General features: G+C 53.1%; 1 protein-coding gene across 11 annotated transcripts in view; it reads left to right on the top strand.

Moving 5' to 3' along the window:
- Window positions 1-13,168, top strand: part of Arhgef10l (Rho guanine nucleotide exchange factor 10 like) — a 153,013-nt gene extending 139,845 nt beyond the window's left edge. For all 11 annotated transcript variants that reach the window (XM_076565558.1, XM_076565557.1, XM_076565559.1 and 8 more), the window contains 3 exons: window positions 5,868-6,042; window positions 10,421-10,543; window positions 12,124-13,168. In XM_076565558.1, the coding sequence (XP_076421673.1) occupies window positions 5,868-6,042; window positions 10,421-10,543; window positions 12,124-12,665 (840 nt within the window). In that variant the 3' untranslated portion in view covers window positions 12,666-13,168. The remainder of the gene's footprint in view (window positions 1-5,867; window positions 6,043-10,420; window positions 10,544-12,123) is intronic.
- The last annotated feature ends 2,498 nt before the right edge of the window (window positions 13,169-15,666 follow it).

Here is a 15,666-nt window from a genome sequence, read left to right as displayed (position 1 = left end):
GGGTGAGTAGACTGGGGTGCGGCCAGCCCTGGTGCGTGGAGCATCAGAGAGCAAGCTGCCCAGCCTGTGGCCTCTGCAGTGCTGGGCGGAGGCGGCCTCCAGCTCTCTCAGCTTAGCCCCGGTACTGGTTTGTACAGGGCAAGGCTGGGAAGGGGTTGAGGACAAGACGGATCAGAAAGGTGCATGGTGGCCCTGGGTGGCCGCTGCCCCAGCCCTCTCCTCAGGTGTCCGTGTTGGAGAGGAAATGCTAGGCTGGCTTTCGTAATGGCAGAAAACAAAAGTCATTAAGTGGAGGAGGGGACAGCGGTGTCCCGGCCTGGAGATGCTTTTCACAGTCCACTTTGCCAGAAGAACCACGTGCACCCATGGTTGAGCTACAGTGGTGGAGGGAAACACCAGTACAGCTGTGACGGTGACATGAATCTTTGCAACGACGCCTTCCGAATGCCGTGGTTTAGGCTGTCATTGGGGTGACTACAAAGGGTCACCTTCAGCAGCTTCTTGAGTGCTTAGCGACAAGCAAGACTTAGTGTGGGATTTTACTTTACTTTTTCTGTTCTGAGATTGGAACCCAGGGTTCCAGTTCATGCTAAGCAAGTGCTCGGCCGCTGAGCCAGGTCCCTAGCCCTGATGTAGGGCTGATTTTTTTTTTTCCAAAAATATTTTGAATTCAAAAATGAACTCATGTGTATGATGAGTGCTTTGCCTGCACTCTTTATGTACTATGTGTGTGCCGATAGCCACTGGCACCTGATCCCCTGGAGCTGGAGTTACAGACGGATGTGAGCTCGCAATGAGGGTACCAGAAGTGAACCTGGGTCCTCTGTGAGAACAGTGTGCACTCTCAAACCGTTGCGTTGTCTCCCCAGCCCAGAATTTATTAAATTTTATTAACAGCATATTTTTATTGTTTGAGAATTTCATATGTGTATACAATGTATTTTGATCATATTCACCCCCCGCCCCCCGCTCTTCCCCCTGACTCCTCCCGGACCCCCCTGACTCCTCCCGGACCCCCCTGACTCCTCCCGGACCCAATCCTCCACCAACTTCGTGCCCTCTTTTTTTAATTATTATTTTATTTCTAAGTAACTCTGCCTGTTCCCCACAGTGGGTGATGTCCCTTCCACTCTGTCAAGCATGAGGTGGCTTTCTGGGGAGAGGTGGAGATGACGGTATCTCAGGCCTTCCTGATCAGGGCAGGGTTTTTTGTTTTTTGTTTTTTTTTCTGGTTGAGCCCTTGACCTCAACCAGGTCGGGCAAGGTAGAGCATCACACCAGCCAGAGTGTGGGAACTGTGTCTCATCTGAGCGACCAGCCACGCTGGTTTGTCCCAGGCTGGGAATGTCCTGAGGTTCCAGAGTCAAATGTCACAGCTGTCACAGCTGGATGCGTGGACCGGAGCGAATTAGCTACCCAGGTTAGGGGCTTGGTCTCTCCGCTTTCCCGGCAATACAAGGCTGCAAATGTCACTCTAGTCTTTCATTCTGTGGCTCTGGCTGTGGAGCGTTGATGAGAACGCAGCACATTAGGACAGGAAAGGGACATTTTTGACGATAGCTTGTACAAGGCCCCCCTCTGCACACTCAGCGGGGCAGGCCTGAGTCTCAATTCCCCGTCTGTCCACTGGCCAGCTGAGCCACGACACCCCATCATTCCTTGAAGTTCCTGTGTTTTGCCTGGAATGATGGTAGAAGCGTGGTCCCCACGCTATGGGTGTACCCAAGGATTGGAGGGAGGCAGTGTTGGTGGGGTGTGGGCCAGTTTTGGGGAGCAGTTCATCCTCAAGCCCATGACCAGACTTCTCAGGACCAGCTGGTCCGTGGTAATTGGGCAGGGATGGGTGGCAAGAATTGCTTTAAGCCCGTCTTCGGCTGAATGCTAGGGCTGAGGTTCCTCTGAGCGTCTGGGAGTGGGCTGCAGAATGGCGTCCGCTCCTGCCCCACTCGGCCCGTCAGGCCCCTGTCTGGATTTGTTCACCGTCTTTTCTGTGTCAGGAAAGTCCTGGTGTCCAGTGCCCTGCCTGACTCTGTAGAGGCCTAGTGCCCTGTTGGTGCCCACGAAGTAGAAACAGACTCTCCCGTTCCCTGGTAGCTTCGGTCTCGATGCTGTCCTCCAGGCCCCTCACGTCATCTTGGGCTCTAATGACTTGGAGTGCTGAGCGCATCACCCTGGGAATTTATGGCAATGGTGCACAAGTGTCACCGGGAGGCACATAAATATTCCAGGACTGGCTGTGTCAGCCGTCCTCTGAGGAGATCACTCACCTGGAACCCGCAGTGTGGGTGGCCATGGCTGGGTGGCCAGAGGCTGTGGAGACAGGCACCGTGGGGAGGGGCAGACCTTGTGTCGTCCTGGCCCCACACAGCAGCATGCAGGGGCCCTTTGGGTGTGCCACATGCCTTCTCCACTGAGTCCTCAGCACCTGTGAGGCAGATTCTTTCTGTGCCCATTTACAAAGTGATGGACACACTAAGTTACTCACAGAGGCCAGCTCTCTTTATTTAATCATCTACCCCCTACTTTGTTTTTTTAAAGATTTATTTTATTTTTAGTTGTGTGTATGTGTGTGTGTGTGTGTGTGTGTGTGTGTATCTGTCTCTGTGTGTCTGTGTGTGGGTATGTGCACATGAGAGTGCAGGTGTCCTCGGAGGCTGGAAGAGGGTGTCAGATCTCTTGGTGCTGGAGTTACAGCTGGTTGTGAGCTGTCTGATGTGGGTGCTGGGAATTGAACTCACATCCTCTACAAGAGCAGTACATGCTCTTAACCCCTGAGCTGTGTCTCTGGTGTTTTGCTGTGTAGCCCACACTGGTCTTGAACTCCTGGCCATCCCTCCGGCCTCAGCTTACTGTGTACCAGGATTACAGGCACGAGTCTCCACACCCAGCTCTCAGACTCTTTAGAGAACCCAGCACCCTAGAATCCAGGCCCCTCATTACTAGTGCGTACTCGGCCTTGTTTGGATTGGCCGGGGGCCTCTTTGATCTGGGTCCTGGATGCTGTGGACACATTCCCTTCAGTCTTTCACTAACTCCTTGTTGTCATAGTTGTGAGAGGCTCTGGGCTGTACCTCTGCTTCCCCTGCCCCAACCCACTGTCCCCCTGGTGCCCTAGCTGGTGGCTCTAGAGGGAGCAGGGGTCGAGGTCAGGATGGGGCAGTGTGCTCGATGCTGCCCGCGGGTGCTGTCACCTCCAGTCTCTTTTCAGGGGCGGAACTTGGGAGAAGCCTCAAGCCCCTGCCTCTGTGGTCTCTTTCGATCACATGTCATCTTCTTGGACTAATGGTCCCCTCCCACTACCACCACACCCGCCAGGGAAAGCTTGGTGTCTGCTGACAGATCTCTTCATCCGTAAGCAGGACCACCCCCTACGGCCAGAGGGTTGTGTGCCAGGCTCCCTGTCTGGATTCTTTCCTGTGGTCAGGGCTGGTTTCCAGGAAAGCCTGGTTTACCAACTCAGCAGTTACGTGGCTCGTTGGCACTGAGCCCAGTGGGCACTGAGGTCTGGGCCCCATGGCTGCCTTCCCTCACCCTGGGGTGCTGGGCTTGGCTCCCCCTAAGAACCGTGATGCTGGCATGTTCTCTGTCCCTCTCCGCTATCTCTCTATGGGCCCAGGAGGCTCAGCCAGGACTCCGAGACCAGCTTGGAGTCCAGGAATCAGTCTCCTGATATGAGCAAAAGTACCTGGGGAAGCCTAGATGGCCCGGGGCCCCAAGTGGTCCCCCGTCTCCCTCATGTCCTGTCCCTGTGAGTTGGCATGGGCATGCATGGTCCACTAGGCCCAGCATTGACTAGTCCTACCTCTGGAGGAACAAGGCTGGGTTTGCATTGCAGACTCCTTCAATCGGACTGGAGGCAGGGCCCAGTGGTGGTGGCTGCAGACTCAGGAGCGGCGTCTGCAGGCCCAGGCCTCACATTCTTCAGTGCGTTTGGCTTCTTCTGGGGTCATCAATGCTTTCCTCTGAGCGGCCTCACACATGCCTCCTGCTGCTGCGTGCGTGTGCATTTGCACGCAAAGATGTGTTTGCTGTTTTTGGAAAAGACCGCAGACAAAGCTTGCTGGGCCTTCCCTGTGCTGCAGGTGCTGAATCAGTCCGTCTGTGTGCCGAACACTGACCACTGGCTGAGGGGTATCTGTCAGGTTTGGCTTCTGTGTCTCCCCTGACTTTCTGCTGCCAGACTTCAGAGGAGGATCCCGCTTGAACTCTCCTGGATTCCCCTCAGGCTGGTTCTAGCAAACAAGGAGCCATCATAGATTTCTCAGAAGAAACAGCTTAAGCTAAGGGCTGGGCTGGACTCGCAGAGGCAGGCTGCAGGCCCTGAGTGATAGGGCTGTTGTGTCCCTGCTGAGGCCCAGCCCTGGCTCCATGTTGGCTTAGTTTCCCTCAGAGGTCAGAGTCTCCAAGCCCTCTGCTCATGAGGTGGAGGCTGCAGCTGAGAAGAGAGACACAGCCCCTCAGGAGTGCTTAGATAGAGCCCCCAGTCTGAGGGAGGAGGCAGGTTCTTGTCTTCACCCTAGGGATGCCCCACCCTGTGGAGACCATGCACCCTGCCTATCTGAGGGTCAGGGACTTCTGCTGTGTGTGTGTGTGTGTGTGTGTGTGTGTGTGTGTGTGTGTGTGTGTGTGCATATTGCATACACTTGTGTATATGAGTGTGCATGCATGCATATAGATTCACTTGTGTATATATGTGTGTGTGCGCACATGTGTGTGCGCATGCACATTTATATGCGTGCACCGTGTACGGATGTGTTTGTGTGGAGGCCAGAGGACAGCCTAGGATGTCATCCTCAGGTATATCCATATATCCACTTTTTTCTTTTGAGACAGGGCCTTTCGTTGGTTTTTAACTTGCTAAGTAGCCAGTGAGTTTCAGGCCTCCACCTCTGTAGTGACGGGATTGTCATGTACAGTACTACAATTGCTTGGGAGGAAAAACAAAGAAAACAAAAAACAGAAAGCATTGGTTCTGGAGATCAAACTTGGATTCTCCTGCTTGCAAGGCACACACCTTACTGACGAAGCCACTTGCCCAGCCCTGTATCCGGAGGGTTGTATTGTTTGCTTAAGATCAAAAAGACCCATGCCGATAAGAAGAAAATCAGCTGGCATGGAGCAGTTCATGCTCGTCCCCCATCCTGCCTCCCGTGCTCTGTCTTTAATCCACACACCTTCCTCATTTGCTCCTGCGCTCTTGGTCTCTGGGTTTTGAACATTATTTCTTGACTTTTCCTGCCTTCACCACTCTATGAGAGATGAGGATTTGGTTCACACTCTTATTTCCTTCCCCGGGTAGTTCTGCAGGTTGCCATGGTTACTTTAAATAATACACATAGTTGGACATGGCCTGTGATCTTAGTATTTAGGAGGCAGAGGTGGGAGAATTATGAGCTGGGGGCCAGCCTGGGCTACATAGTGAGTATCAGTCTGGCAAGGGCTATATAGCAAGACCCTTTCTCAAAGCAAAAAACTATGCATATAGCTTCAGCTTCTGCTAGCGGGTGGCTCCGCTTTTCCCTGCTGGAAGCCGAGAACCTGAACGGAGCCCTTGTGTGTGTTGGAGCTGGGTCTCCACTCGAGAGCCAAGCATGCATTTTTGCCTTCTCACCTTGCTGTCACCTTGGTTGTCTGTAGTCACATTAGGAGCGTTTATGCCACCACAGTCAGTCCGCACTGCAGACCTGATTCCTGTTGGTTGCTAATCTGTGCAGCATACTGGGCTTCCAAGGCTTATGGCAGACAGGTTCAGGCAGAGGCTTGCTTAGCTTGCACCCTTGAAGAATATGGGAACACTTGATCCTGGAGAGTGGGGGCTGGTCAGGATGGCAGCCTCAGCCTGACACCTCCATCCCCTCTGTACACAGCAAAGCTTCGAGGCACACCAGGATGAGGCGGTGAGTGTAACGCACATGGTGAAAGCGGGCAGCGGTGTCTGGATGGCCTTCTCTTCTGGCTCCTCCATCCGCCTCTTCCACACTGAGACCCTGGAGCATCTTCAAGAGATCAACATTGCCACCAGGACCACCTTCCTCCTGCCAGGTGAGGCTGCTGGCTTCCTGGGGTCTGGAGTCAGGAGGACCCCCTTCCTCGTGCCAGGCGAGGCTGTGAAACCAGCTGGGGCTGGCATGAGGGGACTGACGTTCATGGATGGCAGCGGGTGGTTGTGTAGTGGACAGCCCAGCTCATTAACTGCCAGGGTAGCCTTGGTCAGACTTAAAACTGGTTCATGGTAGATGGGAAGATGCTGGGCTGGGATTTATGCCCAGGCTTGTCCTACTGAAGCTTCCATTCCTGACCCTCTGCCCCCTGGACCACATCCCAGCACTCTAGGTGCTCAGGAGTGGGCTGTAAGCTGGTAGGCTTTCAGGTGCTGAGAACTGGTACCAAAAACACATGGGCAGGGGACCCAGGCTGTCTACACCGTCCCAATGCTCAGGTCAACCAAAGCCTCATTCTGCCTCTGATCTGTGGGCAGGAGAGGAGGCCTCCATCTGTCTCTTTCTGTAGAACTTTCTAGAAGGAAGGAGAACCTCTACATTTGTTATTCAGCAGGTTTGGAAACACTGTAAAGGTGAAGAATTTGGATGGCAACTTCTAGGGGACTGTACTTCCTCTTACAAAGCTGTCCGTGAGATGAGGGGGTGAGGGAGGAGGGATTACCACTGGGTCTCATACCACACCCCACCTTACTGCTCTCTCCTGAAATCCCTGTGGAGTTGGCTTCCATCCCTACCCACCATTGCTGCCCATATGAAGGGCTGCTTTGGAGACCCTGGGCAGATGCCTGCTGTGGTCCACTTTCCCTTCAAATGGCTTCTGGGCTACCCATGGAGCTATAGGTACCAGCTTCTTCGGCTTCTATCCTTGTCCCAGCTTCTACCAGTCCACTTGACCTGGGACTAGTTGAAGAGGATGACATCCTTAGGCAGGGCTGGGTTTGTCACCTAGGAAACTGGCCCTGGGGCTAGGGAAACAGCAACACTTTTACCTGGGTCCTGTAGAAGGGCTGGGGCAAGGCTGGGCGTGGGTTTGAGCTGAACTGGGGAAAGGCTCACTGGCCAGCGCCTTGGGGTCTGAGGGCCTCTGTCCTCCCCTGAGATCTGATCCCTATTTCCAGACATCATCCTGGCTGCCACTTCCACCTGGCTAGTCAGGGCATCACCTAGGGTCAGGTGGCCATTAACAAGCTAGGCAGCAGCCATGCCTATCTACTCAGAGCTGCCAGTCTACCAGAGTCCGGTGCCAAGCAAGGCTCTGCTGATGGCCATCACACTGTGCTCTAAGCCCCCAAGCTGCAGATGGTCCCCGAGTTAGAGATGCAGACATAGGTCTCCTCAGCAGGGTCATAGGCCTTGTCATGCAGTGGCTCAGAGTCCTGCTGGATGATGGGAAGTGCGGGGGATCACACACATACCCAACTTCAGAGTTAGTCGAGTCCGGGCGTAGCCACTGAGTGCTCTGGTCCCTCCATGTGTTGGGATACAGTCCTGAGGGTAGATCCCATGGCTAGGAAGGTGCTTCACGTGGCTGAGGTGGGGACAGTCCCTTTTGCACCGTTCCCCTGCATCAGAAGCCCTGTGCTGTTTGTGGTCCTGTTCCTTCCTGCCTTCTCCTCCCCCTTCCTCCACTTTGAGTCTATTTCCTGAAAGAGGGAAAGGGGGGGGGGACGACGGGACAGGACTGGGATTCGGACCAGTTTCATCCATTATACAACATAATAAAAAATTCTCCGTATCATAGAACTACTTCGGCATTTATCTTGATAGCTAAATTATTTCAAGATAATGGAACAATGGAAAAAATGGTTAATCTTATGAGGTTTTGAAAATCTTAGGAGTCTTGTCTAGTCAGGGCAGAGTAAAGGGAGAGACAGTGACTTCAGCTGTCAGAGGCCAGTGCGTGGGAGGATCCCGGGAGTAGGGTGCGGGGGTGGGGGTGCGGGGGTGGAGAAGCCCAGCTCTGGTTGGGCTCATGGCTGTATCCCAGAGGACCCCAGGCATTGTGTTCTTGGCTTTTAAAGGGGAGCTGCCACGGGTGAGTGTCATTGTTTCCAAGTCATGTGAGCAGAGACCCTCGAGGCTGTGTGACAGGCCTGTCCTTGTCACTCTGCTGGTCAGGTGGTGGGCACATCCTCTCCCCAGTCTCAGTTTCTCTATGGATACAGGGCTGAGTCAGAGCTTGGCTGATCTCTAGCTCAGAGTCACATTCTTGATAGACCCCTGCTCTGCCTGGAAACAGTGGTCAACTCTCTTATCCCCACTTGTCACCCTGCAGTTCTTGGCAGGAGAGAGCCTCGGTCCTGACAGGGACGTTTACTGTCATCATTCTTATCTTTGTATTGTTATCTTTGTCACCTTCATGCCCCGTCACTCTGACCTATTGCCAGGTGGCTCCTGCAGAGCCTCCTTGTGCGCCCTGAGCCTCTGGGTCAGTACCTTCCCTGAGGCACCAGCTGTGTGTGAGCAGACAGGGAGCCCTTTCCTACGTCTGAGCCCTCCACAGACCTGGGTCTCCTCTAGGCCTGGGCACCCCTGGTCATCCAGGCTGAGTATCTAGCTCCATTGAGCTGAGAGAGACTCCCAACCCCCCAGCTGAGCTGGAGTCAGTCTCCGAGGCAGGAATCGGAGGGCAGAGGGCGGCTTCCTGTCCACCCCACACTGTGCCCTGGAGGAAGAAAAGCTGAACAGGATTTTTAAATTCTTTATTAGAGATATTTAAAACAGGCTTTTAAGTATTTCTTCTCCCCCACACCACCAAATGAAATAATTGCATAATTAGTAATAAATTTGTTCTTCCTCTAAGTGTGGATTTTTTTTTTTTTTTTTAGGGCGTGTTAAAAAATTTATCACGCTCCCTTCCTTCCACTGGAGTTCCCGACTGGTATTAATGCATTTTTTTAAACCTAAACTCCCTCCTCCTTTTAACTAGACAGGTCATTAATAAAATGTTCTCCGAGAGCCTGAGCTTTTAAAAGTTGTATATCTCCAGATAGATGGCCAGGGTGAGCTGAGCCCTGTGTATTAAGTCTCTATGATCAAATATTTATCCACCATTAGAAATTTTTTCTTTTGGACTGTTTGTGAAGTGTCTCACTCTCTTCCTTGAGGCGGAAGAGAGGGGCCGCAGAATGAGGCCTGCAGATGAAGTCGTTTCTCACCTCTGTCGTCCCTTTGGGTTTCTCTTTCACCCTCTTCCATTTGTCAAGCTTCTGCTGTGGTTGGGATGAGGATGTGAGGCCTCCGTACCTCCTGCTGTTGGTCTTGGGGTCTCGGGAGCTTATGGAAAGGAAGGTGAGGCATGTGGGGGGCAGCATAGCCACAGCTCCCCCTTGGCCTTACTGTTTTGGGGGTTTGTATCTGGGATGGAACTGATCTTAGCGTATTAGAGTCTAGTGCCTTTAAGTATTTATAAATATTACTCCATGCACCTCCAGTGACTGTGTGTTACCATCTGAGAGCTGTGTGTGTGTGTGTGTGTGTGTATGTGTGTGTGTATGTGTGTGTGTGTGTATGTGTGTATGTGTGTATGTGTGTGTGCGTGTGTGTGTGTGTGTGTGTGTGTGTGTATCTACCCATCCACTCATCTACCCACCCTTTTTATCATCTGACCATCCATCTATTCACCCATCTATCCATCTACCAACCTATTCATCTACCATTTGCCAATCTATCCATCCATCCATTATCCCTCCTGCCATCCATTTACTGATTAATCCATAACTGCTTAATCATCCATCTGTCCATCTATCTACACCCATGCCAATCTGTCTATCCATCTGCCTGCCCATCCATCAATCCATCCATCCATTCACTCATCTACCCATTCACCTATCTATTCATCTACCAGTCAACCTATCTATGCATTTGTGAATTCATCCATCGATCCATCCATCTATCCATCCATCCATCCACCTACCCACTGCCCAATACATTCTTCCATCCACTCACCTATCCACCCTTCTTATTATCTATTCATCTGTCTGTCCATCTACACATCCACCCATTTACCTCGAGTAACCTGGCAGCAGGCCTGTTCACAGGCTCTGCCCTGGCCCTCTTCTAGTACATGCCACTGCTGCCAGCTTCTACTTTATCCCTGCCCATTGCAGACTGTCCCACCTGCTCTTCATTGGCTTGCAGGCTGGCTTGCTGGGTGTGGCTTTCAAATGGACACCCAACTGCCCTGGGTGCCAGGCAACTGGGCCCTGACACACAGAGCCCACATGGGCCAGTCACCGTGTCCTGTGGCATTACCCCGCTGTGTCCCCACAGCAGTCCACTTACACATGGGGAAACTGAGGTCTGACTGGGTGCCCATGTCCTCACCATGGCACCCTCCAACTTGTCTTGGGGGACATCAGGGCTGTGTAGCTCCCTGACCCGGATGAACCGAGCGTATGTTACCCCTTTCTCTGCAGGCCAGAAGCACCTGTGTATCACCAGCCTCCTCATCTGCCAGGGTCTGCTCTGGGTAGGCACTGACCAGGGTGTCATTGTCCTGTTGCCTGTGCCCCGGCTGGAGGGCATCCCCAAGATCACAGGTAAGGTTCTGGGGCTGTCTCCGTGGGTTTGGGGGAACTGGGAGGAGAGGGAACTGGGCCCAGATATCTGCAATCCCTACTGATTTGTGATCGAGTCCAGCCTCTCTGCCCCTCTCGCCTTAGCCAGGGCATAGTAAAGTAATACCCCAGGCTACCACCTCCTACCTTCTGAATCTTACTTTTCTGAGCTGGGTGGAGATTCTCAACGCTGGCCGGAGAATCTGAGGGTTGGCTGAGGCACCCAATTAATGGCAGAGTCTCTGCTGGGCCCTGCTGCCTGTCTCTGTGGCAGAGGATCAGAGTTAGAAGTGTGGGCTCTGGGGATGACGGGCCCGTGGCAGCCGTGGCAGCTGTGGCAGCCAGTCGGCCCTGACCTGTGATCCTACGCCCAATAGAACAGAAGCAGGGTCAGGGAAGCCCTGGTGTTTAGACACTGGAGCTCTGGTCCCCTTTGCCTCTGCCCTGAAAGGGAAGGCAGTGGTCTCCTCTAGCGGCCAGCAAGCATAGGGGTGAGAGGGAGGAGTCAACCGTGAGTCAGCCCTGCCAGACCTCTACCCTCTTCTAGACTCTCAGAATTCTGGGTGTCTTGTCTTCAGGATGCACTCGCTTAGAGCAATTTGTGCATGCAAGGAAGGACCCAGGCTGGGTGGGACACGGGGATGCGTGAGGCAGGTAATGTCCAGGACAGCCATGGTCCCGGCAGAGGGTGCCATGGTGGAGAGAGATCAAGGAGTCGCTAGGTGCCAGCTCCCCTGGGAGGATGCAGACAGGATGCACTGTGGATGCTGGAGCTTGGCCGGAAGGAAGAGCTGCAGAGCTTGTTACAAGACTTGGCTTTCTGGGTGGAGCTCAGAGGAAGTGATCCGTGTGGTTGTTTCACCCTGGAGATGGAGGATGGCCCCTGTACCAGGCCTTTTCTTTTAGGCCACCAACCAGCTCCCAAATCATGACACAGAGACTTCTTATGAATGCTCAGCTTTAGCTTAGGCTTGTTTCTGGCTAGCTCTTTTCACTTAAATTACCCTGTTTCTCTTTATCCACCTTTTGCCTCGGGGCTTCTTACTTTTCTTTCCTTCTGTACATCTGACTTTCACTGTTTCTTGTGTCTGGCTGGTGGCTGCCTGGCTTCCTGCCCCTGGTATCTCCTTCATTCTCTCCTCTCTTCATCTCTATTTCCTCCTCTTGAGCCTAGATTTCTTCTCCTGTTTATTCTGTCTGCTCACCAGTCCTGCCCAGCCTTTCTCTGCCTAGCTATTGGCCATTCAGCTTTTTATTGAACCAATCAGGTGCCTTAGGTAGGCAAGATGAAACAGCAATGCATCTTTTCATAATTAAACAAATGCAGCACAAACAAATGTAACACATCTTTACATAGTTAAAATAATATACCACAACAGGCCCCGTTCTATAAAGACATGCCATGAAGCATGGCGTAGACAGATCTTATGGCCTCCGGGGAGATGCCAATGTAGGTGGCAGACAAAAATGTCCAACCCACTCAGAAAGTTCTCCAGCAGTACTTGGCTATCTCCCTTAATGACCTGGTCTCTTGGCCCTTCTCCTCTGCTCTGCTCTCACAGGGAAAGGCATGGTGTCTCTCAATGGTCACTGTGGACCTGTGGCCTTCCTGGCTGTGGCCATGAGCATCTTGGCCCCTGACATCCTGCGGAGTGACCAGGAAGAGGCTGAGGGGCCTCAGGCTGAGGAGGACAAGCCAGATGGACAGGCTCATGAGCCAGTGCCTGCACCTGATAGCCACACAGGCCGAGAGCTGAGCCGCAAGAAAGGCATCCTGCTTCAATACCGTCTGCGCTCCACGGCCCACCTCCCCGGGCCCGTGCTGTCCGTGCGGGAGCCGGCACCCCCTGATGGCTCAGCTCTGGAGCACAGTGAGGAGGATGGCTCCATCTACGAGATGGCCGATGACCCTGATGTCTGGGTACGCAGCCGGCCCTGTGCCCGTGATGCCCACCGCAAGGAGATCTGTTCTGTGGCCATTATCTCCGGTGGGCAAGGTTACCGACACTTTGGCAGTGCTCCAGGTGGCCTGAGTGGGCGGCCGGCCCCATGCAGCGAGACAGACAGTACACTTCTAATCTGGCAGGTGCCCTTGGCTCTATAGCTATCCACCCTGTCCATCTGGAGGTCGTCACAGGGCAGCTGGACCGCTGGAGACATGCTGGGACCTTTTTTGGCCCACCTGGATTCCTCCCCAGGGACTTGCACAGGCCACAAGACGGGCCTGGATTCTCCACTGAGGCCTTGAAGAGCAGAGGGAAACCTTTGAAAACAAAAATTCAGAATGTTTTGGGGAGGGGTTTTAGGGTCATGGGGTATGGAAGGACACACTTGGAGAATATGGCCTTTTTGTTTTGTTTTGGTTTTGAAGCAAAAAACATAAAACCTCACCACTGCCTGCTAAACCCAGAACCTTTTGTTGGGGCTGAGTGAGGCTCGGAGGTGGCCGTGCCCCTCCAGGAAGGATGTATGTGTGAGTGTCTGAGCATGTGGGCTGGCGTGTGAATATATATATGAATACGTATATACGATGTATATTATATGTGTATAAATACAATCTGTACATAATGGGTCTCTGGGAGATGCTGGAATAAAAGGCAAGAGATATGTGGGCCATGTGGGCTTTATGGGATGTCATGGGGATGGGATACAGTGAATAACTATTGCCAGATAAGGGGGGACCAGGGGCGCCCCTGCTCCAGCATGAAGGACTGAAGCCAGGGCCAGGTTGGAGGCCACTCAGAAACACACTTCAGAAGGCCCTGTCCAAGGCAGTTATCAGTAGCTAGCCACAACCACTTAATTTGCATATTAATGAGTTGGTCCATCATCTCTTAGCCACCTTTCAGGTGTGACCGGAAGAGCCCTGCTGGGTAGCTGAACATTGAACAGGTTGGACAACATACATGACCATCATTTTCATCATGGCAAAAGGTCTGCTTGCTTGAAGAAGGGCTCTTGGGCGCTTTCTGGAGTGTCTTGGAGAGAGGCTGGTCACCTCGCTCTGGAGGGGTCATAGTGCATGAGGCAGTGAGAAGAGGGTGCCCTTGGGCTCTCAGTAGCTGGGGCCCAAGATTTTGAGCAGGGAGGGCCTGCTTCCGAATCTGGAGACATGGATGAACACCAGGCAGGACTGTGGCAGACTGCCAGAAAGGACCAGTGCTAGGACCGCTGACCTCTCCTGGCTCCATCCTCCTTGAGAGTTCAAGCAGCTGCTGCACTGCCAGCAAGGGCAGTATCTCCTCCATCTTTCCCTCGTCATCTGCTTGTGTGTCTGTCTGTCCACGTCCATGGATTTTCCCTCCATGCTTAGGGATGGCAGAGCCAGGTACTGAGAGATATGAGGCAGAACTTTCATCTAGGCCTGCCCACAAAGTGCACTGAGCACTGTCTTCTGAGGGTCCGAGGACCCAGGGGAAAAGCCACCAGAGTTCTGGAAGCCCCAAAGGATCTCACCTTCTGCAGTCATTCATCCGTTCACTGCCTTTACATTTCCTGAGTTTCTACCACGCCAGGCACCATGGTAGTTGGTGGGGCCGTGGGGGTGACCCACAGGAAGTGTGTGGTCCCCAGTTTGAGGACAGACCCTGAGTGAGGCTGCTGCAGAGGAAGAAGAGGGGTAAGCAGGCTATAAGGAGGTGACTCGTTGCTGGGGGGCAGGAGTCCAGTGGGTCTCTAGGTGGGGTAGAGGGGACACTGGATTCCCAGGAGGCACTAGGTGGAAGGGTCTGGTTCTCACTCCCACACCATGGCTTTGATGGGAGACATCTCTGGTCCTCAGTTTCCCATTTTGTATCAGAGGAAGTGCCATCACTGTCCACCTGTCAAGGGGCAGAAGAATTGCAAACATTCCTTTTTCTGCTGCTGTATTGATTTTCAAATATGTCTTGATGGGACTTCACATAGTCACGTTAGCCTGTTGGTCAGTGCTGGCCAAGATGTTCTTGGGACAATGATGGGCAAGGAGACGCTGTTTAGGACAAGGGGCAAGCCTGGACTCTAGGGCAGCTCTGCTGAGCACCTGCTGTGTGGCTCCCAGAATGCCCCTTGGTTTCCTCATCTATCAAATTATCATCTATCAAAAGGTACTGCTTTCCTGTGGGTCCCCAGTGTGAGTGTGTGGGGCGTACCGTCGTTGCCTCCAACAGCAGATGTGGGATTGTCCCTTTATCCTTGGCCCAAGAATTTGTGGCAGAAGTCTCCCCTTTTGTGAAGGAGCTGGTGGCCAACAGCCGTAGTCTGTCTTACAGCTCACTCATCTGGAGGGGACCTGGGGATCGAATGGGCCTGTGTGTCACTGTCACTCGACATTCTTAGTCCAGTGAACCGACCTCATTGGTCAACAGCTCCTCTCTGCCTCTCTGACCACAGAGGAGAGGAGCTGGGGGTGTGGTGGTGTGGGGTACCTGACAGAGGAGGCCCCGGTGCTCTGGGTCCTCATCATGTTTAACAGCTGCCCTACTCGGCCTCATTTTGCACACAGAGGATTGGAGATTCATGGGATGTAATGAACTTGCCCAGCAAGCTGCAGGCCCCAAGTCAGGCAGGACTGAGGTCTGTCCTCAGACACTCAGCTCCTCCAGAAGAGACTCTTTGCAGAACATGCTAGTGAGCTAGCTCTGCCTTCCACCTTCCTGTGTGATGTCCAGCAAGATCCTTAACCTCTCTGAGTCCCGGCAGAGGGGCAGCCAGGCCTCAGATACCGTCATGCAATTCAGTTTCACTCAGTACCTGTTGTGTGCTAAGACTTGCTTCAATGTGACCTGTAGATAGAGTGTGGCAAGCAAGACAAATGCTGTATCCCCCCGGTCACCCCAGTCACCCCCATTCTGCCCGTGAGTGTGAGGAACAGAGTAAGGAAGTATCGGTTAGTGTTGGCACTCCAGAGAGGCAAAGTGCTGAGAGACAGAGACGGAGTCTGTGGGGAGAGGACTCAGGGTGTTGAAGTGGGTTGGCAGAAGGCCACATGGGGCGGGTGGGTGGGTTTGAGCAAAGACTGAGAAGAAAGCAGGAGGCTGGAGAACATTCTGGATCTAGAACTTTCCAGGCAAGGGCAGAAGACTAAGTAGGGGTGCGGCTATGACGGAGGGAATAAGGGGTGCGGA

Source organism: Peromyscus maniculatus, chromosome 2 (assembly GCF_049852395.1).
Source record: "Peromyscus maniculatus bairdii isolate BWxNUB_F1_BW_parent chromosome 2, HU_Pman_BW_mat_3.1, whole genome shotgun sequence".
Taxonomy (NCBI): Eukaryota; Metazoa; Chordata; class Mammalia; order Rodentia; family Cricetidae; genus Peromyscus; species Peromyscus maniculatus.
Note: the sequence above shows the minus strand (reverse complement) of the source record. Positions and strands in the feature narration are given on the sequence as shown.